Source organism: Xenopus tropicalis, chromosome 2 (assembly GCF_000004195.4).
Source record: "Xenopus tropicalis strain Nigerian chromosome 2, UCB_Xtro_10.0, whole genome shotgun sequence".
Lineage (NCBI taxonomy): Eukaryota > Metazoa > Chordata > Amphibia > Anura > Pipidae > Xenopus > Xenopus tropicalis.
The window spans coordinates 79,281,785-79,305,969 of record NC_030678.2 but is presented as its reverse complement, the minus strand read 5'-3'; the positions used below and the strand labels follow the sequence as shown (position 1 = coordinate 79,305,969).

General features: G+C 38.1%; 1 protein-coding gene across 3 annotated transcripts; it reads right to left on the bottom strand.

Annotated features, from left to right (window-relative positions):
- Nucleotides 1–9,618: 9,618 nt before the first annotated feature.
- Nucleotides 9,619–24,185, bottom strand: ptafr (platelet activating factor receptor). Of its 3 annotated transcripts, none has more exons than XM_018091192.2 (3): nucleotides 17,151–18,093; nucleotides 11,926–12,918; nucleotides 9,619–11,390 (listed from the first exon to the last, which is right to left on the bottom strand). In XM_018091192.2, exons 2-3 carry the CDS (start codon nucleotides 12,899–12,901, stop codon nucleotides 11,335–11,337), a joined length of 1,032 nt encoding a protein of 343 aa, XP_017946681.1. In that variant the 5' UTR covers nucleotides 12,902–12,918; nucleotides 17,151–18,093; the 3' UTR covers nucleotides 9,619–11,334.

Below are 24,185 nucleotides of genomic sequence, written 5' to 3'. Positions count from 1 at the left end.
CATGCCATACACGCACCGAATATCGTACGAAACGAGGTTTCGTACGATAGTATCGGTGCGTGTATGGCCAGCTTTAGAGTGCTCTTCTGAGCACATTTTCAATTTATGTTATTTGCTCTTTTAGATTTCTTGATATTAGTAGTTAACTCCTAATATAATGAATGTGCAAGAGAAGCACCCTCTGATGTTTACTCATTTAGAAAGCATCATCTGGCACTTCTCTGATCAGTTCTATTGCTCCTGTCACACGGAAAGATAAAAAAAAACACAAAATAATTATGTTGCAAAAGTGCCTGGGAGAGTGCTTGGAACAATTTTACATTGTTACATGTTTGGGTATATGTTTCCTTTATGAGAAGAGGGAAGAGTGGATGCTTGAGGTTATTATTTTTTCATTATCGTTTTTAAAAATTGTTCTTCTGCATCCTCAACTGTATATTTCCCCTAATGAAAACAACCCACCCACACTGTTTGCCTGTAATGCATTAAAAATCTGTAGTGACGTTTTCTAAGTGGAAATTGAATTTTAAATATATAAAACTGTAAAAAAAAATTGGAATTATGATTTTCCAAAAGAATCTCACTACCTAAAGCATAAAACCTTTAAAAAAATGATTAGGGGAAAGATATAACAGTTGTGACATTTATGCCCAAAAAGCACAACTTTGATCATCTGTCAGTCAAGGGATCTATTATCCAGAATGCTTAGAACCTGGGGTTTTCCAGATCAGTTTTTTTCCATAATTTAAATATCTGCTAAAAATCATTTAAAAATTGAGCCCAATAGGATTATTTTGCCTCTAATATTAATATTATAATTAATGTAACTTAGTTATCATCAAGTACAAGGTACTGTTTTATTATTACAGAGAAAAAGGAAATCATTTTAGGGATGCACCTTATCCACTATTTTAGGATCTGGCCGAACCCCAAATCTTTTGTGAAAGATTAGGCTGAATACACAACCAAATCCAAACCCTAATTTGCATATGCAAATGAGGGCAAGGAAGAGTTAAAATGAACTGCATACTTCAAACATTTTCAACTTCCATGTTTATGAGACAAAAAGTCACGTGATTTTAAGGATTTGGTTCAGCCAGAGGCATGGATTCGGCCAAATCTTGCTGAAAAAGGCTGAATCTTGGCCAAATCCTGGATTCGGTGTATCCCTAAAGGAACAGTCCAGTGTAATGATATACAACCATAATGTTACAATTTAGATTAGAACATTTTCAAGCCTGAAAAATAGTCAAAAGTTTTGTCAGATTCTCATACCTTAAATTTAGTCATAAAACCTCACATGCAGACATCTGTATGCACACAAATACATATACACTAACATGCATATAGGTATTTCAAAATATAGACAATATAGTGCTGCAAATAAAAAATATGCAAACATCTCATAAATTATTAGTGAATTTGTTTCTTGCTGCTGCAGTATTTTATGTTGTCACCAGAGGGAACCTGAGCCATGAAATAGCTTTCATTGGTTCCAAAAACAGTTACAGAATACACTATTTTTGCATTATTGTGACACCATCCATGTCTGAAAACTGCAGCAAAAGGTGTTAATCATAGAAATGGAAGATTCCAGGCTGTTTTTCCTGAACACTTCTCACATGATTGAAGTAAACAGGATTATGTGCAGACTAGGGTCTTGCTGTTCTTAACAATACATCTTATTGAAGTAAGGGCAGCAGTACCATGTGGCCCATCTTGATTCTTTGTGGAGTTGCCCTGTCAGGAGAGAGAGATGATAATTAACTGCCAATATGGTGGCCTCTTGTAGGAAAAGGAGAACCATAGTGCCAGATTAACATATGGGAATAAGTAAAGCAAATATAAGGAGCACAGATTTAGGGGTGGCATGCCGCCCCGCTGCAGCAAAATTTTGAAATTTTCCTCCCATACGGAGCAATGGGGAGAAGTCGATGGGTGTCGATGAATGGGGATGGCCTAGGGGCGCCCGGATAAGAAATCCAGCACTGCTTCTCTGGCAACATTTAAAATGCCACATAAGCCAAAGAACGTCATCTGTGTAAAATATATATATGGAACTGATGGAGTGCTGTCTTACTATGAACTACTTTAAATTTGATGTTATTATCTGCAAGTGAGCGGTACCAGCATGGGGTCAAATGTAGCTCCTGCCTTTGCCAATGTTTTTATGGCCAATTTAGAACAGGCGTACATACTTACCCCTTTTAAAGATGATATTTATGAGTTGTGGTGCTTTACTGATGATTTGTTCCTTTTTTGGATCGGTAGCAGTGAACAATTTTACACCATGACCATCTGAATGTTTACCGACTACTATCAAATTTACAGCACATATCAGTGAGTCTGACTAACAATATAATTGAAACCACTAGCCACCGTAAAACCACTAACAGAAATACATTACTACATTGGCAATCGTGCCATGTGCAAGTATTCCATATGCCCAAATGGTCAGAATGATGAGGAATAAACTCAATTAGGGGAGAGTTGCATGCCCAACTTGATCTAATTACAGGAGTTACACAGAAGGGTTACCCACATCATGAACTATTGGCAAGTAAACAGTATGTACTCACACTAAAGCAGGATAAAGCTCTCTATTGTGAACAATCTTTGGATGTAACTGAAAATGAAAGACTAACTTTTCGAACTACATACTCACATGAGACTTTGGAGATACCTAAGGCAATGATCAATCACTGGACTGTGTTGCAAAAAGATAAAAGCCTACTCCCTTTTTTTAGGAACTATGCACAGATAGCTTACAGAAGGGGATGTAACCTTAGGGATCTGTTGGTGAAATTGGACCCCGCATATTGCTATAGTAAAAGGAACAACCTCCTGCCTTACTAGTTCTAAACTGGGATGTTATAAATGTCTAGACTGTGCCACTTGCGATACATGATGGCAGGATCCAGCTTCACACATCCATATTCAGGAAGACCAATTAATATCCAATACAGACTATCGTGTCTGTCTTAATTTGTGATCTATATTATTAAATGCCCATGTGGCCTGCTCTATATACTGTAGGTAAAACCATTACTTCATTCAGAGACAGAATGGCTAACCACAGATTGGGTATTAAAACTGCTTTGGCCACTGGTAAGGGCAGCAATGCATTTTGTTGAATTTAAACATACACTGGCTAGCTTAAAAAGCATGATTATTGATCACGTTCGCCCCCCCAATTAGGGATGGAGACTGATAAAAATAACTTCTACTACTTGAACTGAGATGGATACTCCGACTGGACATGATTAGTCCTTTTGGTTTCAATGAACTAATCCCTTATGCCCCTTTCTATTTAGTATATGTGACATTATGCTATACTAAATACTGTTATTTATTGTATGGCTCACCCCATGGGACCCAATGGACTTATTTCTGAGTCTAAGATTGACAATTTTTTTATGTTAGCTATTCATTAGACCTTGCTTTTTCTCTTGATACTTTCTATTCTCTTCACACACTCTACTACCACGGTTTTGTGGATGTATCTCTAACTGCACCCCCCTCCCGGGGTGCCTGCTATCTGACTACATCTATCCATTTGTTTTACACTGTCTCCATCTATGCGGTTCTTGTGGTTATCGCTCTTCTGGACATTATTACTTTAATAGTTAGCTCACAATTGGAGTCTACAACTAGCCCCAACGATGGAGTGGTGGTGCTGAGACTCTGTATCCAGCGCTAATTTGTCTGATTAATAATAGGATGAGTCTATAACCATGGCCCCACAATGGAATGGTGGTGTTGAGTCTCCAGAGCTAATTCAACTGATTATTGATATTTGTGAGCTTTATGTAGGCTCTAATAAATGGGCACCGTGCTGGATATGTCACAGCCATGAGATACATTAATGCTTGTTTGGTTAGTATCCAGCGCCTTTACATTATTTATATTTGTTTTGGAATACTTTCAAATTATGTTTAATATATTCTGATTGGCCACCTGTACCATAACCATTAAAGCTGTATACTCTAGGATCTTGCAAAGTACACTATTGGAGCTGCTGGGAAGTGTAGTCTGTGTGATGCTGACCTCCGTACACGTCATTGACACAGCTACTTCGACTCCTCTGTGCCTGTTAGCGATCCAGTGTTGGGTTTCACTTTACACTCTCTGAAAACTCGCTGTTCTGCTGTTTGTTTTTTCAGCATTCCCCTACTCTGCAATGGCTTTTACTCTCTTTTAAGTATCTTCGTCTTTTTTGTTTTAGGTACATTTATGGGCACTGATACAAAGTATCTGATACTATGTAACAACTTTTAACCTTTACTTTATAGCCAATGCACATTATGCTATAAGTTTATTTGTGTGACATTATGTAGTATTTAGTATTAGGTTTTGGTTTTTTTCCTTTCAATTTGTTACGTATTCTTTACACTATAACATCAATTCTGAGTGCCTGCTGTCTCTTTCCTGCCACAAGTGGTTTATTAGGCTTGTTGCTTGATGGATGTGGACTTTGAAAAAGTCCCTTGGTGGGTCAAAATGTCAGTCTCCCTTCAATAAATCTATTTGATATTGGGCATATATTGAATTCCTCCTTCAGATCATATATATATCATACCTCCCAACATTAGAAAAATAGAATGAGGGAGAGAAAGAAATGCTGCACGTAGCGCAGCAAATTTTTTGACCATGTTTGCAACTACACCCCCTAAATACCACTCAAATTTTACTAAATTTGGCTGGTTATTTAAAGTTTGAACACATTTCTGGGGGTTTTGGGTTTGTTTTATGTGTTATTACAGTCTTGCTAAATTGCCCTTTAAGCTGCAAATCTCAGTTCCCCCGAGAGACAATTGTATCTCAGTGCAGGTGTAGCTTGTTACATTTCTGGGCTCTCTGCCAAAAGCCCACTTATTTAACTAAGTTTGAGAAACAATGTATGTAAGTGCAGGTATTGCTTGTTAAAATTTCTGGGCTCTCTGCCGAAAGCTACTTTTTAATTAAGTTTGTATCTTTTTTAGCGTTCAGTGCAGGAGATTAAAGGGAATTGAGGGACTTTTCAGTAAGAATTCGGGACTGCGGGCTGAGCTGTTAAAAGTGGGACTGTCATGCAAAAATCAGGACAGTTGGGAGGTATGGCTTAGAGCAGTGATCCCCAACCAGTGTCTCGTGAGCAACATGTTGCTCCCCAACCCCTTGGATGTTGCTCTCAGTGCCCCCAAACCAGGGAGTTATTTTTGAATTCCTGACTTGGTGGCAAGTTTTGGATGAATAAAAACAAGATTTACAACCAAATAAAGCCCCCTGTAAGCCGATAGAGTGCATAGAGGCCCCTAATAGCCAATCACAGCCCTTATTTGGCTCCTCCATGAACTTTTATGGTGCTTGTGTTGCTCTCCAAGTCTTTTTACATTTGATTGTGGCTCACAAGTAAGAAAAGTTGGGGATCCCTGGCTTAGAGTGTGGTTAGGAAGTGACAGGTAATAAAATACTTTACCTTTTTTGAGAGATTTGTGCAGAGACTGATGTGAATGATGAACCTTAAATGTAAAGTGCAGTGTAATATGTCACTTTTTAAAAGAGTTTATTGAGGAAATGTAGTAAAAGTCTTAGGAGCAGATTTACTAAAACTCTAACATTTGTTATTGTTTTTATTTTAAAATTTGAATAAACTCATTTCTACAAATGTCTCATATTTACTAAAAAGTCTGAACTGAAAAAGCCTGTGCAGGAAAGTGGCAAAAAAAGTCGCAAAATTCAGAATTTTTAGACTTGCCGCATGAAAACTGCGAATTGTTGCTGAGTTACTGCGAGTGTTGAAAATTCAAAACCTTCAAAAAGTTTGGAAGCAAAAGAAGGATCCTCCAGGGAAGGGACATCTGCCATTGATTTCTACATGATCTCGCCAGGTTTTAGCTGGGGAATTGTTGGATTTGGATTTTTAGTCGTTTTGACAAAAAGTAAATCTCGGAAAAGTTGCAATTTTTTTTAGCACTAAATATCCTAACTGGAAAAAAAAGCACAAGCAATCTGACGAGGGAGTGTGGAGAGTTTGGTTTTTGTACTCCTAAAACTGTACGAGGAGAAATGTTTAGAAAATGGGGAGAACAAAGAAAAAGAAGATTGAGAACTAGAAATGGAAGTTTGAGAACAAACTGTTGATTGGAAAAACGTGAAGTCACTGAATAAAATCTGATCTGTTATTGGCTCCGACCACTTTTTCTAACCTTGGACCACAGTTATATAGTAAAAACCACCTTGCAAAGTTTGGGGATTTTAATAGTTTCTGGCAGCAATTTAAATTTCCCCACTGAAAGTCAATGAGTGACATCCGATTGGTGATAGTGTGAGAATGACAGCATTTTAAAGGAAAAGTCAACCCAAAATATAATTTTTTGATAAAATAAATATAAAATAAAGATAATTCTAAGCAACTTTGCAATATACATTCATTACAAATTTGTAATGGTTTTTCTACTTATTTGTATATATAATTGCTATTAGAAGTAGTGTTTGCCTGTCACTTTCTATTCTCTGCCCTGGTGGCTCTGGCATATGAAACAATGTAACACAAGGCTGCAGAATAACGGACCTAACTTGCTGGAGAAGCAAGACCTTTGCAACATTGTTTTAAAAGTAACAACCAGGAGTTCAGCGAATGCTGCTTTCTATAGCAATTACATTTGCTCATAACTTTTAAAGCACTAAAAATGTTCAATAAATTCACATTGGAATTATGTTTTCTTTTGTTAGGCACAAAATTATTTTTGGGGTTGACATGTCCTTTAAATTTAAACCAATTAAATTCAATGGATGAAATCTGATTGGCTGTTAGTGGCCCAATCCACTTTTCCATCCACTTTTTCTAAACTTGAACGACAGTTACCTGACTCCATGACTATGTGAATCAAGTTTGGTTAGTGTAGCCTCAAAGCTGGAAGAGAGCAGTTTAAATTTCCCCATTAAAGTCAATAGTTGAAATTTGATTGGCTGTTGTTGGCTTCTCCCACTTGGGTCATCCAACAAATGTCTATGTTTCATTTGGGGTGACCCCGTGATTATGTTATTGAAGTTTGGGGAGTGTAGCTTCAAAGCTGTAAGACTGGCAGCAGTTTGAAAAATTTCTCAAAGTCAATGTAAAAATTGGGGTGATCGGAGTGGTGCTACAAAAAGACAGAGTGTATGGATATTTCATATACACGAAATGTGCAAAGTTTCATTTAGCATCTAGTACTTTATTTAGGGGAGTGGCTTATAAGCTTGCCCCTATTTATACCTTGTGTGCTATTTCATTATCTTGTTACTTGACAAAGAGGCGGGAGCCTCAAAACGTTGTATTTGACCTGCGTGGTGCAGTAAAGATTTCTTTTTTTCATTATATTAGTCTGGACCTTTTTGTTTTTTCTATATACATTGTCCATAATTTTGGATTAGGTAGTCAGACTAAGTACATTCTATAGTTATCTAGAATGCTCGGGACCAAAGGTATTCCGGATAAGGGGTCTTTCTGTAATTTGGATCTTCATACCTTAAGTCTGCTAAAAAATCAGTAAAACATTAATTAAACCCAATAGGATTATTTTACATCCAGTAAGGATTAATTATATCTTAGTTGGGATCAAATACAAAGCACTGTTTTATTTTTACAGAGAAAAAGGAAATCAGTTTTCAAAATCTGAATTAATTGATTAAAATGGAGTCTATTGGAGACAGGCTTTCCGTAATTTGGAGCTTTCTGGATATCGGGTTTCCGGATAACAGATCCCATACCTGTATATATTTTACTTTTTTGTTTGGATTATTGGCTATTTGGAAATACCTGGCAAAATCAGATGACTGAGCAAATTTTATACTGTACTAATGATTAGCATTTCACCAGAAACTGTAGGAGTCGCTCACTGCTGATATGCACTACAAGCATTTTGCCTTGTGAAATTATGGAAATGCTATGGCTATGGAGCAAGGACTGAGAGGAGACTCAGTGCAGCGTTTCTGTGAGTGCTTATGGCTGTATTTACATAGACCTTTCTGATAAAGCTCACTTAGTTTTTATCTTTCCTTCTTCTATAATAGCATGCAGCTCAGTTTGTCAGAGGGTACTCTGCAGCTCTATATTAATTTGTGTAATATTTTTAGAAGCTAGCAACTAGTAAAGATTCTCTCTACAGCTCTCTTTTCACTTATATACTAAGACTTATATCCTTAACTTCCAAACTGTCTGGATGGAGTTTATTTGTAATATGAAGGCTGTGTATGTTTCCTGTGTTTTGGTAAACTTTTGCAGCCCAAAAAACATTTCCTTTAGTTTAATGGACCATCTGGGATCTGGAAGGTAAACTGGAATGGACAATGAGCTAGGGTCCCTGGTTCCATTGAAAACAACTCTTGACAGTTACTTGCTTTCTACTTTGTGACAACAGTTTGGGGGATTGTTGCAGCACATTCATGCCCCCTGTGAACTAAGCAAAGTTTGTACATCATGGATTTTCTAAGATGGAAGTGGAAGAATTGACATCCCTGCAGAGAGCCCACGGCCTCATGTCAACTGAACACATGGGGGTTGATTCACTAAAGGTTGATAAGCATTATCGCATGTTTTTTTGCGTTCAAAGTGACACAATAAATAACAACCGATTCGTCAAAGTAATTTTGCATGCGTTAAATCAATTAATTTTAACGCATGAGTTAATTTGCACGTAGAAATAATACTAACCCATGATTCACAAACACATAACAAATAAACGCGCTAAATATCGCATTAGTCTGTGCAAAGATTAACACCTACTTGGGACAGGCGGTACTTAAACAAAATTGTGGTTGGTGAGCTTTTGGCAACACAATATGGATGTTGCAGTGGGATTTTTTCAAGTATGTGTTGGCCCTAGAGTGATGCATCCTCCAGTTTTCAGGGAAATGGTCATTTTCAGAAAAGTAGTTTTATGAACATAATGGTTAATGTGTTAAATTGTGCGCTAATATAGAAAGCAGTGAAATATATCGTGCACAGCGGGAATTAACGCACATGCGGAAAATTACGCAAGAAAAATGCTAATCGTGACTTAAACAACACATACAACATCGTGTCTAAAGTAATGCAAGTATCCTTTTAGTGAATCATGCGTTAAGTCGCAAAAAATAAGAAGCGATAACATTTTTAACGCATGCTAAAAATAGCGCTCGTTTTAACGACCTTTAGTGAATCAACCCCATGGGTTGAATTGGAAAACCAACAGCAAGCTTTGCCTCAACCACAACATCAGCTGAATAGAACTAATCCTAACAACGATGTTCCAAAATCTAGTAAAAAGCCTTCCCAGAAGAGTAAAGACTGTTATAGCAGCAAATGGAGGACCAATTGATACCCTTGGTTTGAGAATAAGATGTTGGACAGTCAGGTGTCCAGATACTTTTGGCCATAGAGTTTATAGAAAGAGAGAGTTTATAATTTTGGAAAGCAGTGGAAGCCCAAGTCCTACTAAGCATGAAGAGTGAAATGTTGAATGTTGCATTACATACAATTTATCCACAAAATTACTCAACCTTTTCCCTCCTATGGGAGTCCATCTGTCAATTAAGAATTTGTAATGTGAAAATTGGAACCAGTGTCACTTCATAAATTTAGAAATACTGTATATTTATGCAACAAAACTCAGAACATTCATTAGGAAATTATGTTTATTTTATAAATGAAAAAAAGCGTACATTTCCTTCGTGTCTGTACTAAAGTTTAAAACATTCACATATACTAACAAAGTGCATAAAAGTGTTTGGGTTTGAATTGACTTGCAATTGATACTTCTGCCAATGATCCTTAGGATTATTACCTTCTTTTTTCAGTGCGTAGTGGTAGCAATCAACACCTTATGCCATAGTCCAAAATGTCCCATTAAATATAGAGGATACATTATATGTTTAACATCATGTTCTGTTCTTCAGCATTCTGGGTAAAGCAATTGACTGACAACACTTGCTGCCATTCTCTCACTTTTATCTTGTTTCAGTTTTTCAGCAGCTTACAAATCCTGGGGCTGGACACTGGATGAGCTGCATATTAGGTCCCTGAGCAACATGGTTGATATCTAAATTTAGGAAGACTGGATACAAATTGGCATGCAACCTGTAATGCCAACTCATGACCAGCCATATAAATCTTTCCTGGTCAGATCCGCAAGTGCGAGTCTAAAGCTAATGCCACACGGGCGTATTCTATGGGAGATGGGCTTCCTGTAATTCAGTCATTTTCTGCATAATGCTTTTCCTTCCTTATAACATACCTGTACTGGAATGCTTGGGACCTGGTCATTTGAACCTTAATGAACACACTTACTAGCCTAGTACTATGAATTTAATAGAAAACACTTAAAGGGGATTGAAACCCAGAGTTCTTCCCTGAGCACTTTTGCAATACACATTCATTTTCTATTGTTAGAAGATATTTGCATGTATAGATTGCTAAAAGCAGGTGACTGGCTAAATTGAGAGTGAGTGATGCTAGGGTTAACTGAATACAGTGCATAGAAAATGCATTTAGGTTTGTTGATACTCCGGGCCTTTAAAGTGAATTGTGATTTCAGAAACTACTTAAAATATGAAATTAGTGTAAAATGCAAAAGTGCTTTGAGGATCACTGTGAGTAAGTTAATGTCAATACATGTTTGGAGTTTATGTTTCCTATGATGCAGTAGTGCTGTGTTGTCAAATTTACTGCCCCGAATGCTGTGAATGAAATCTCCAAGCTTACCCAACAGACACAAAGCTGGTGAATCATCCTGAGAGATGTAGTCCAAAATAGCTTAGAAGGACATGAGTTTAACATCCCTGCCATGAAACATTATAAACTATATCATAACAATATAATACAGACATAGTAGGTTGGGAAATAAATAGTTAAGATTGATACATACACATGACATTTTTTGTGGCCTGTCATTTGAGAGCTTGTGAGTTACGTTGTCTTGCTTGTGACCAGTAACCAGTGGTTCCTTAGTTTAATCTAAAATTAAGATAACTATAAGGGGCTTATTATTTTTATTGTGCAGTACAGGTAGCTGAACTAATGAATGACTCAATATTTTAATCACATATGTAGATTGGTAGACAAATTAATGCCCCACAATTTTATTCTTGTATGTAAATAAACCAGTGATTCATTTTAATCATCTTGTATATGGAGACATGAACCAAGTAGTAGCTCATTGTTTTAATTCTGTTTGTGGACAGGTGAACCAATCAATGGAGTAGTATGCTGACTGACTCACCTGTACTCAGGGATAGATATCCTTAAAGCCTGGCAAATAAATTAACTTTGAAAAGTGCATATAGTCTATAGAATTAGACTTGTCATCTAATTTCAGGATTTTCTGATTCCAGCATTCAGGTTGCCAAATTCATTAGTTGAGGATCTTGGTTCACAGGTGGAATGGTTGTTCCTGAGAAGGACACAGAGAGATATATGGAATGTTTCCAGAATACTGTTGAGCTGATACGGTGAAGAAAGAGATAACACTACAACTCTAAAAGCTTTTATGGAGGTTTTTGGTACAATAACACTCAAGATTTAATATAACCTCCAGCTTTCAATTATTCAGAGTTTCAAATAGATCAAGTAAAAAAAATGCAAATATTAACAGCACTTAAAATTAAGCCTTTAGACTCTAAATGTACCTATTTTCTTAAAGCATTTATTTGTTTAAACCTTTATAGAATCAAAAGGCAAATACTAACGAAGCCTTAAGCCAGTCTTCTAGTCATTTATAACATGTGATTTTCTCACAGCAAGGCTTTAGGTTTCCTCTTTTACTTCCCTTACTGTGTTAGCATTAGCAAACTATATCACGTGTTCCCCCACATTATATTTATTAGAAAAAATAGATCATATTTATACACTGGTAATGTTGTCTAGCTTTTCTTTGAATGGCAATGTGGTCTCTAGGTTGGTGTCAGTGGTATTTCTAGACAACTTACGGCTGCTTTTAATGTTCTGAATTCGCTCACTGAGATGTTTCCTGAACTTCTTTGTGAGGAAACAGTAGATGATAGGGTCCAGCATACAGTTGGTGCTCATAAGGCACAGTGTTATTTGATGCGCATTGTTCAGTGTCAAGCGAAACTCACAATCTCTTTCATGCCACATTCTCAATACTGTCAGAGTCCAAGGACCATCTACAATATGGTGGGGTACAAAACATATGACAAAGACAGCCAGTACAGTGACCACCATCCACAAAGCTCTATGTTTCATATCTGAACTTTTCCTCGACTTCACTGGCTGGGTAAGTAATGTTCTGGCAATCACCAGATTGCAGGTTAATATGATTAGAAACACAACAAAAAATGCCCCAACCAGAATAAAATGGATAACAGCCACTGGTTCCCTGTTGTCAATGCTGTATCCTTCAAAACATCGGGTGTAGTTTTGACCATTAATGTTTACTTCATTAGTGCCAGGAAAAATAAGAAAATACAGTGAGCTGGCAAACAAAAGGATCCATACAGCTGCTGAGATACAGATGCCTCTTATTCTTGCTGTGGACTGAGCAGTTTCTACTGGACGTGTTACAGCCTGGAATCGGTTATAGCTTATGACTCCTAGAAATGCCACTGAACAATATGTGTTGAGGAAAAAAAAGCAGCCTGCCACATTGCACAGAAAGGAAGGCATAAACCAGTCTCCTCCGTAATGGTAATAAACAATCCAGAGTGGAAGCGTTACTAAAAACAGCAAGTCTGCAACTGTCAAATTGATCATAAAAATTTTAATTTCACTGAGATTCTTGGCAGGGTAAACTTTGCCAAATATCCACAAGACATAACAGTTGGCAATGAATCCGAAGACAAAAATGATGCTATAGGTCACGGTGAAGAGGGAGTATCTGAACGTGGAATCCACATTACAAGGATCTGTTTTACTTAGGTAGTTTGTAGTTGTCTCTGAAGACATTGTATTCCCGTTTTGCACTAGAATGAAAAAGTAAACAAAACAAGAAAAGTACAGTTAAAAGGGACATATTGTATAAAAAAAACACATGCCGGTGCATTAAAATATTAATATGCTTCTGGTGTTTTTTATTGAAAATTTCTCCAAAAACCCTATTAGTCCAACCCATGTGTTCCACTTCTTGCCACCTCCTTTCCCAGGCACTGTAAGTTAAAAACCAGAATCTAGGCTAACCTAATAGGGAACTGAAGTCTGTCTTTGCTCGAGTGAGTGCAGGACTGTTACTGGCTATCCCCCTCCTACTTTGCTTCTGGCAGGGAACATTAGGGCTCTGGCACACGGGGAGATTAGTCGCCCGCGACAAAACTCCCTGTTCGCGGGCGACTAATCTCCCCGAGTTTGCGGCGGCACGATTTCGCGCAAATTGCCGAAGTTGCCTCGCAAGGCTTTTTCAGCGGTTTGCGCGAAATCGCGCCGCCGCGTGTGCCACCGGCGAAAATATAAGTCGCCGGTGGGATGGCAGGTGAAGGCAACTCGGGGAGATTAGTCGCCCGCGAACAGGGAGACTAATCTCCCTGTGTGCCAGAGCCCTTAGAACACACCCATCCCCCCATGGGAACCATAGCATATCTATAGGGAGCTCCAATAAATGAGTCTCATTTAATGATTATGATTATTTTTATCCCAGAGTGAAACCAGCATCATATATTATTCATTACTGCCTACAAGATTGGGGCAGGGGTTTAGTTATGCAATATGTCTCTTTTAAAGGTAGTGTTTGACCCACTGTTCATAGTGGTGCATGTATCAGTTATCAGAGAATAAAGTCAACATATCATAATAACAATTATTTACCTATTCATCAGTGAAGGTTGTTAAAATGCTGACATGTCAGGAGCAATGTTTAACAAATCTAAAATGAAAGTTACTGATACTGCTGCTAAGATGGCCATAATACACTTTTTAACACAGTGCAATCTAAAACAGCAATACAGGTTGTCATGTGGCTTGGTCACATGCAGGAAACATTGTCCAAACAAAGCCAGTAAAAATCATGTATTAAATACCTGAGACTACAGGTCTCCAACCTTGTGTGGTAGTGAGCCACATTAAATCTAAGAGGTCTTGGAGAGCCACAGCAGAGAAAATAAAGTTCCTGGAGGCTATGATTGGTCTTATGTGGACTACCGACCTACAGCACTAACTGCAAGTTAGTGTCTTTGTGCCATCAAGATTTTCCTCTAAGCCAAGAATTTAAATGTGAGAATGTGTAAAAAGATTCAAAATTCATTGACAATTCTTGACTTTTAAGGGTCCTTATAATACATGGAGGATGCCAAATTGTTTATGCCTATTTGTCACAAAGTGTTGCCAAGGAACCTTTCTGATTAATTATTTTAGAGAAGTGTATTCCTTAGTAGGAAAATTGTTCTATTTCCTTCCTGTAAAAAACAGTTAGCACTTTATATATTTATAACTATATAATACACAAGCCCTGAATATCCTGTAACTTATATCCTTATAAACGGTGCTTAGAGATGTCATCAGTTTTCATCTATGCTTTGTAATTTAATTTCTGTCACAACTCACTAATTCTTGTATATAATAATAAATAATGTACCTCCTGTTATAAAATATGAGGATATTAGAAGACACCTCAGACTTCCTTGACCTGTATAAAAGCACAAGGCCAAAGGTGGTCATGGAACTGCTTGGTGACCTATAACATCCTTATATTTTACAACAGGGGTACATTATTCACTATATATAAATGTATAAGCCTTAGTTATAGAATTAAAAACATGTATGTTTTTGTATAAATCTTCTTTGTAATTGGTTATCAATATAATTATATTTAAATAGACAAAGTATAAGAGAATGTCATATTGCAGTATTATTCTCTATAAACATCAATAAAACAACATGCCTAATTGTTATAGATGCAGCTGCCACTTCTAAAGTGGTGCATCAGATAAGGCACACAATATGGTACCTCACAGTCACACAACTTAAGTGGATAAGTGGGATTCTGCTAAAGAGTTGCTATCACAAACAACTTTTACTTTGGGATTTACCCCCCGGTGCCATTTGGGATTTATCCAGTGACCAACAGAGTTGTCTAACACAGCACGACTGTGTTGGTAACAAATTACCCTAGATACATTGAGGGTTGGACTTGGGTTGGGCTTCTTTGAGTACAATCCAATTTGGCCTACCTCCCTGGTGGGAATGAAGAAACAGCAGCAAATGATCAGGAGGATGCCATTTGTGGCATCCTCCATAATAATTTAAAATATTAATTTACTTTGCAAGAGCATCCATTTAACAGAGAGGAGATAAGGGTTGCCACCTGTCCGGTTTTGACCCGGACAGTCAGAGCTGCCTGCTCGGTTTTCCAAACTAGGAAAATCAAGCAGGAATTGCCTAGATTGACGTGGCAATTGGCCAATCAGTGACAACTATATTATAGCCCCGCAGTGTCAATGGGCGGGGCACGGGGGCACTGCCCCATGACGTTTCACCCAGCCCTGCCCAGCTTTCGTGACAGGGAAAGGTGGTGACACTAGAGGGGATATTGTGAAATATAAAAAAAATTACAATGTCAAAAAAGAGCAAAATATGTTACTGTATATTCTAAAACCCTAGCCAAACAAGTTTAAAACAAAGTTTCATTGGCATGGTTGCTTCCAGATTATCTCTAAGGGAGCAGTCACATGAATATCAGCACATTGCGGTAAAACGGTAAAACTCCCACATGCGTTAGCATTAATAAAGTAACCACAAAATGACTCATTCAGTTATGAATGACATAACTGTTAGGCTCATTTACAAAAGATGGGCAAAGTGCATAAAAGCTGATAAAAGTATGTGTTTTGCCAATCATGAGACATGCTGCTTGCCCCCTCTGACAGTACATGACAGGCAGTTAAAATTATAAACAAATACCGCTACAGCTAAAACACTAATAGACATAACAAATCTTGTTTTTACTTGTGAGATGTGAGAAACGGTTAGGTAGAGAGTTATATGGAAAACATTTAAAGAGTTATATGTGGAAGGTTATATATATGTAGGGAGAGTTATTGAGAGAAGCTGTTGGTGAATAAAGTATGCAAGAGTTTTTGGTAAGCTCCCAGTCCTCACCTGATTAAGCATCTCTTCTCTAGTGTAAACATTCCCAACTTGGCCAGCCTTTCCTCATCACTGAAACCCATTTCTTTTATTAGTTTAATCACTCTTCTTTGGACTCTCCCTATTTCACCAATATAACTTTGAGCACTGGAAACCAAAACTGCGCTGCATATTCTAAATAGAAATGTATCAGTGCATTGTATAGAGAAGAAGAATCCTCTTTTCCACACTACACACTTTTAATACAAGGCAATACCTTACTAGCCCTTCCAAAATGTTGGACCACTAAAAAAAATGTTTTCAAATAAACCTTTTTTATGACCTGTGGAGTGCTGTGCTCCTTATTGAAGATATTTATATATCAGAATATTGAGATGAATAATAAAACAAATGTTAGCTGTTGAAATTAGCAAATACATTTGATATTTTTCTGCTATAGGGTTTATTTTAATATAAACAACAAAATTATTTTCTATGTTTCCTCCATTCACTGAAATAGCACTGACCAACAAAATTAGAGATAAGTATGTGATAAAATGGTATAAAAAATAATAATTACAAATAAAATAAACCTCTTACTATTAATTATGCTAACAATTAAAAACCAGGGTTTGCTAAACTGTCAGTGATAATGAGTCAATATGATATCATTTCTAGTCAGCCTTTACTAGTTACTGTGGGTGGCTATCAGAACATAATTCACCTCATTTAACAACACTTTTTGTGCAACAATTAACTGGGGTTCATTTATTTAAGTGGTCATATTTGCACCAGAGCAGTGACCCATGGCAACCAATCGGTGAATACATTTGTTCAATCAGTAGCAAGAAGAATAATAAAAGTTATGTGATTCGTTTTTTAGTTACTACCCACTGTTAATAAATGAGCCTAGTCTACTTTTACAGTGTACTTATCAGATGAGATTAATTATGTATGTAATATCCCCCGATACATTCCTTTTTACCATTCTGTGTCTACTTTTTTTTACCTTTTCTATAAGTCATTAAAAAAAAAAAAAACACTTTTACAGAATATGCTCCAAACACGCAGGTAAGACTGAGACAATGACGAAGAGCTTGCTGAGTCCCTAATGCATATTAGGAGATGGATGCAGACTTACCTTGTCTTGGCTAATGAGTCTGCAAGAAGTCCAAGCAGGGAGTGATTGTGCCAGATCTATACTCTATGTGCATGCTGCTGATCTTTCAGATAAACTCTCAGCAGGCAGAAGGGTGTGTAAGGGGCAGTGTACAGGAAACCTGCAATTTCCTAGGGGAAAGACTGAAAACAGGGAAGTGAATAAAGAGATGTTTCGCAAGCTTGTACTTTCATGAGGCCGAGAGCTTTTAAAATGAGCCTTCTTATCATATTCACTCAGTATCGGATCTCGTATACCAAGGAGTTGATTGGTAATTTTACAGACCAGAACTTTATTATGATTTTTTCATTTGTGTAACAAAAATACATTGTCCAGTCTTGCTGGACGATTTCAGCAGCACAGAACAATAACTGAAATGTGTTACAAAGAACTTCAGTTAGTCCTCATCTGCTACAGCTTTTATAAGAACTTGTTTTCATCACTGATAATAGGTATATTTCAAAAGGTACTTGGAGAGATCCTATAGGACAACCTTCACATCTTTGCTTTTGTTTTCAAATGTGTAGGTGACTGTTCAAATCTAATGGCTGATTGGTTTCTATGGGCAACATCACCAGGGATGTTGTCTTACACACTTATAATAAACCACAACAGGCTGATTCTTGGGCTGCGGATTGTATGCATTTAAGCAACTATGTAATATGGTGACACGTGACAGCAGGGGATGATAAAACAACTGCAAATATCTCTTAAATGCAAAGTAAGCAAATTGCATTGCCAGTTATATCACCCACCCCAAAGAAAATCCTCAAACACTGACACATAAACATGGTAAAGGGCAGATTTATCAACATTTTGTTTTTCTAATTTGAAATACCTCCAAAACCCAGAAATCTCGAATGTGAGCTTTTTTAAAAAAAACCCTGAACCTATAAATTTTGTTTAACTTGTTCATAAATGACTTAGGGGAGGGTATTACAAGCAATGTTTCAGTGTTTGCAGATGACACAAAACTCTGCAGACCAGTCAATTCTATCCAGGATGTGGCATCCTTGCAGCAGGATCTTGACCAACTGGCAATCTGGGCGGCAAAGTGGCAGATGAGATTTAATGTGGATAAATGTAAGGTAATGCTCCTGGGATGTAAAAATATGCAAGCCACTTATACCCTTAATGGGACTGCACTAGGCAAATTCATAATGGAGAAGGACCTTGGAGTCCTTGTAGATAATAAACTTGGCTGTAGCAAGCAATGCCAGGCAGCAGCTGCAAGGGCAAACAAGGTTTTGAGCTGTATTAAAAGGGGTATAGATTCACAGGAGGAGGGGTATGGTAAAGGTAAAGGTAAGTAAATGGTAAAGGGTATGGAATGTCTCAGTTATGAAGAAAGACTGGGTCTGTTTACACTGGAAAAGAGGCGCTTAAGAGGTGACATGATAACTATGTATAAATATATAAGGGGATCATATAATAACCTTTCTAATGTTTTATTAACCAGTAGGTCCTTCCAACGGACATGAGGGCACCCACTCTGTTTAGAAGAAGGGAGGTTCCATTTAAATATTCGGAAAGGATTTTTTACAGTGAGAGCTGTGAAGTTGTGGAATTCCCTCCCTGAACCAGTCATACTGGCTGATACATTATATAGCTTTAAGAAGGGGCTGGATGGATTCTTAGCAAGTGAGGGAATACAGGGTTATGGGAGATAGCTCTCAGTACAAGTGAGGGAATACAGGGTTATGGGAGATAGCTCTTAGTACAAGTGAGGGAATACAGGGTTATGGGAGATAGCTCTCAGTACAAGTGAGGGAATACAGGGTTATGGGAGATAGCTCTCAGTACAAGTGAGGGAATACAGGGTTATGGGAGATAGCTCTCAGTACAAGTGAGGGAATACAGGGTTATGGGAGATAGCTCTTAGTACAAGTGAGGGAATACAGGGTTATGGGAGATAGCTCTCAGTACAAGTGAGGGAATACAGGGTTATGGGAGATAGCTCTCAGTACAAGTGAGGGAATACAGGGTTATGGGAGATAGCTCTCAGTACAAGTGAGGGAATACAGGGTTATGGGAGATAGCTCTCAGTACAAGTGAGGGAATACAGGGTTATGGGAGATAGCTCTCAGTACAAGTGAGGGAATACAGGGTTATGGGAGATAGCTCTGAAGTGAGGGAATACAGGGTTATGGGAGATAGCTCTTAGTACAAGTGAGGGAATACAGGGTTATGGGAGATAGCTCTTAGTACAGGGAAAGGTTATGGAATCCAGTGCGGACTGGTCCAATTGCCATCTTGGAGTCAGGAAGGAATTTTTTCCCCTCTGCGGCAAATCAGAGAGGCTTCAGATGGGGTTTTTTGCCTTCCTCTGGATCAACTAGTAGTTAGGCAGGTTATATATAGGCATTATGGTTGAACGTGATGGACGGATGTCTTTTTTCAACCCAATTTACTATGTTACTATGTTACTATTTAAAAAAACCCAACTGGGATGCAGTGAAATCACATTCTACACTTCATTTTTAATACATTTGTGAACTGTTTAATTAACCATGAAAACACAAATCATTTTGGAAAGTCAAATGTTAATTCACTATATTTGCAGCAAAATAAAAACGCCAATTATAGTAAAATCGCAAATTTGAATGTTGATAAATCTGCCTCTCTGTATATTTGAAGGGAAGTTAGCTGTGAAGGAATGTATGCAGTATGATGTAGATTGTGATATTTTAGGCCTTTTTCTTGGAGCCCACTACATGATATTTGAATTACTCTGATGCACTTTCAGTTTTTGGTGTTCCTTTGCTTAACCAAATGCCTGCCTATTTATTAATTAAATGGGTAGTTCACCTTTAATTTTAGTGTAAACATGACATAGATATTCTGAAATATTTTGCAACTGTTTCTGTCTTTACCACCTGCCCTAAAGTCTCTCTGTCCCTACTGCCCACCCTAAAGCAGCCCTGTCCTTGCCCTTTTCTTACTGCCTGACCTAAATCAGCTCTGTCCTTACTGCCTGCCCTAAATCAGCTCTGTCCTTACTGCCTGCCCTAAATCAGCTCTGTCCTTACTGCCTGCCCTAAATCAGCTCTGTCCTTACTGCCTGCCCTAAATCAGCTCTGTCCTTACTGCCTGCCCTAAAGCAGCTCTGTCCTTACTGCCTGCCCTAAATCAGCTCTGTCCTTACAGCCTGCCCTAAAGCAGCTCTGTCCTTACTGCCTGCCCTAAATCAGCTCTGTCCTTACTGCCTGCCCTAAAGCAGCTCTGTCCTTACTGCCTGCCCTAAAGCAGCTCTGTCCTTACTGCCTGCCCTAAATCAGCTCTGTCCTTACTGCCTGCCCTAAAGCAGCTCTGTCATTACTGCCTGCCCTAAAGCAGCTCTGTCCTTACTGCCTGCCCTAAAGCAGCTCTGTCCTTACTGCCTGCCCTAAAGCAGCTCTGTCCTTACTGCCTGCCCTAAATCAGCTCTGTCCTTACTGCCTGCCCTAAATCAGCTCTGTCCTTACTGCCTGCCCTAAAGCAGCTCTGTCCTTACTGCCTGCCCTAAATCAGCTCTGTCCTTACTGCCTGCCCTAAATCAGCTCTGTCCTTACTGCCTGCCCTAAAGCAGCTCTGTCCTTACTGCCTGCCCTAAATCAGCTCTGTCCTTACTGCCTGCCCTAAATCAGCTCTGTCCTTACTGCCTGCCCTAAATCAGCTCTGTCCTTACTACCTGCCCTAAAGCAGGCAAGGAGGACAGGGCTGCGACTCCTGATGCTGCTGTCTTTATTGAGTGCCAGATTTTTATCCAAAGAGCAGCAAACCCCCCGGATTCCTAAATGACCCCTTACACCTTTAAAAATACATTTTCTTATTATTTCTTGCATTGGTGCACAACAATGACATATATAATAATTGCATATTCATCTTCCACTCTCATTTATTTTTCAGATCAATAGAAATAGATGGAGAAAGCATTTAATCAATTTGTCAGTTATCAAGTCATAATTATTTTTTTTGTATAATGAACTGTAAGACCGAAACACAGGCAACACACTAGTCCCCTTTATATACAGCATTTTACTTCTCTTTAACCATCTTTCCTCATTACATGGAGCAGGTGGGTGATTTCTAACAAATATATTTGCTGTTTTCTAATTAATTCCTAGAAGACAGTTTCAGTGCTGAACACCAATGAATACTGATACAGCAACTCTTCCACATTGTACATATAGGGTCAGACTGAATTCAATAAGAAAAAGTGATCTCCTAATTTTCAATTTCCCGATTGAATTTTTATGGGATAAACCACCAGATATGTTTTTCTTGCTGAACTGAATCTGACCCATAGTTGGCTAATGTAAGAAAGAACAGGAATCTAATATGTTTCTAGCCAATAAAAAAGGTACAGCTTTTTCCATTGAATTGACCATTTCCCTTGAAAGTTGGGAAGTGTGCAATTTAAAAAAGGATGTAAATAAAATAAATAAGCGTTTCAGTGTAACTTTCCTCTTATTAAAGGCCTCTTTCCTTGACTTGGTACTGACTTTTTAGAGACCAGTTTAAGTCAGGACTGCTACCTAAATGTTTTCTTGTATAATGTCTGGTTTCCTAATTTTCTTTGTAAAGAATCTAGTTACAATAGTCAGAATAATAAATACTGTTAATAACATTCATTATTATTACAATGAACATGGATTTGTAAAACACCAACATATTCTGCAGCACTGTACAACTGAACTCAATACAGCTTACAGTCTAAAAGATACCAAGATACTGCATGTGAAATGTCATGGACCATGTAAGATTTCCAAATACTTTTAACTCAGTATTGTGCCCAGTATGCTATAGACCCTAAAGGAGCCTATTTAATAACATTGGAGACATTACCGGTGATGTTGCCAATAGCAACCAATTCGATATTGCTTTTCTTCTCTAACTTGTAGGTGACAGTTCCAATCTAATTGCTTATAGGTGGCTATGGGCGGTGAATTTTCTTTTTTTAAGGTTAATAAATAAACCCCAAGGGTTCCAACTGCACCTGAGTGTAGGTGCCCATAAACTGCGTTCTTCTTTGTCTTCAGGTTTTAATAAAGATCATCAACCTGTCCATTGTTCAGAACTATTTAAAATGTAGACACACAGAGTACAATTTCTCTATAAGTTTAAGCACCCAAAAATCACTACAGCAGAGCCTTGATTTATTTTTATAGAAATAAAATCTCATTTATTATTCATTAGTGCTCAAAATAACAACTTTTCCTTCATAAAAATAGTTCGCCCCTCAGGCCTATTAATATGTAAGAAATATATATATGTCTGCATTGATGCAATTTTAACATTCTCTTTTCACCAAGAATCTATGCAGAGTTTTATAATACAGTTACAGTCAGTGTTGTAACTGGAAGTTTCTGAGCCCTGCAGCAGAATTAGGTCCCCCAAGCTTTGTGAATAGGCCATTTTCCTATAAACACAATATAAATCAGTACCCTGCAAACAGAAACCCCCATAATTCCTCGGCCCAATAAATGAACTAACAAGAGTTACAGAATGAAACAAATCAGTAGTGTGCCCTGCTGACAAGTGCATATAAGCTAAATGTTTGGCAAGAGATGGGTGCCACCTGGAACAGCCTGGTTTTACAAGGGGATGTCTAGTTCAAAATGTACAGGTCCAGGTTTTTTTACAACACTGAAATATCAGCTCAGTAGCATCCAAGTGATGTCTTAGCCCTTGGGTTGCCACATTTTTAGAATAAACTTACTGGACAGTGAGGGGGAGGAGTGACGTGCTGCCTTGGCAAAAGGGGTGAAGCTATGATGTCACGTACGTCACAAGAAGGATAAGGAAGGAGGAAAAGGAAGAGAAATGGTAAATCTTGGGCAGGTTCTGGGCAGATCAAGGGCTTAAGGGGTGGATTGGGGGATTAAGGGGGCAGGCCAGGTGCTGAACTTCAGGGTATTGCAAATTTACCAGCAGCTACGAGTCCCTGCCTTGGGGACTAAGCCGGCAAAATAACAGCTGGGTGGCAACCCTATTTAGCAGTACCCCGAAATCACAACTTTATTCCAAACTTCACAGACCCAGCCCTTGACGTCAGAGTTTCACTCCCAACATCATCATCTTCCCACCTCCCAATGTCATTGATTGTCCCATGTCTTTGTCCAGATTTTGCAGCAAAGGCAACAAACCTCACTGTACAGCTTATGTATATTTAAAATTTTTTACATATTTAAATAGAACAAAATAAATAAATAAATAAATAGAACTTACTAGGGGGCTGATTTACTAACTCACGAATCCGACCCGAATTGGAAAAGTTCCGACTTGAAAACGAACATTTTGCGACTTTTTCGTATTTGTTGCGATTTTTTCGGCTTCTTTACGAATTTTTCGTTACCAATACGATTTTTGCGTAAAAACGCGAGTTTTTCGTAGCCATTACGAAAGTTGCGTAAAAAGTTGAGCTTTTTTCGTAGCGTTAAAACTTACGCGAAAAGTTGCGCATTTTTTGTAGCGTTAAAACTTAAAAGGTGCAAAGTTTCGCGTAAGTTTTAACGCTACGAAAAAAGCGCAACTTTTTGCGCAAGTTTTAACGCTACGAAAAATCGCCAGATTTTACGCAACTTTCGTAATGGCTACGAAAAACTCGCGTTTTTACGCAAAAATCGTATTGGTAACGAAAAATTCGTAAAGAAGCCGAAAAAATCGCAAAATACCGATCATTACGAAAAAAACGCAATCGGACTCATTTCGACCCGTTCGTGGGTAAGTAAATCAGCCCCCAGGTGTCACTTTGGGAATAAAACAATTTTAAAATATTGAAACTGCTTATCAGTCTCACTGGTTCCCCACTGGTTCTTCTATTCCCCCTAACCTTCTATTCCCCCGTAATCACAGGGACAGGCTCTGCTATATCTGTATGGTTATGATGAAGGTAACAGGCTTTAGCTTAAGAAGAGCAGAGTGTAGAAGCTCAGTCTTACCTTAACAGTAGAACCTCTGAGAATGAAACAAGTTCCACCTGAGAATTGCTTAAGGGTAATGCACAATCTGCAATTCCTAATAAGTGTGTGAGCA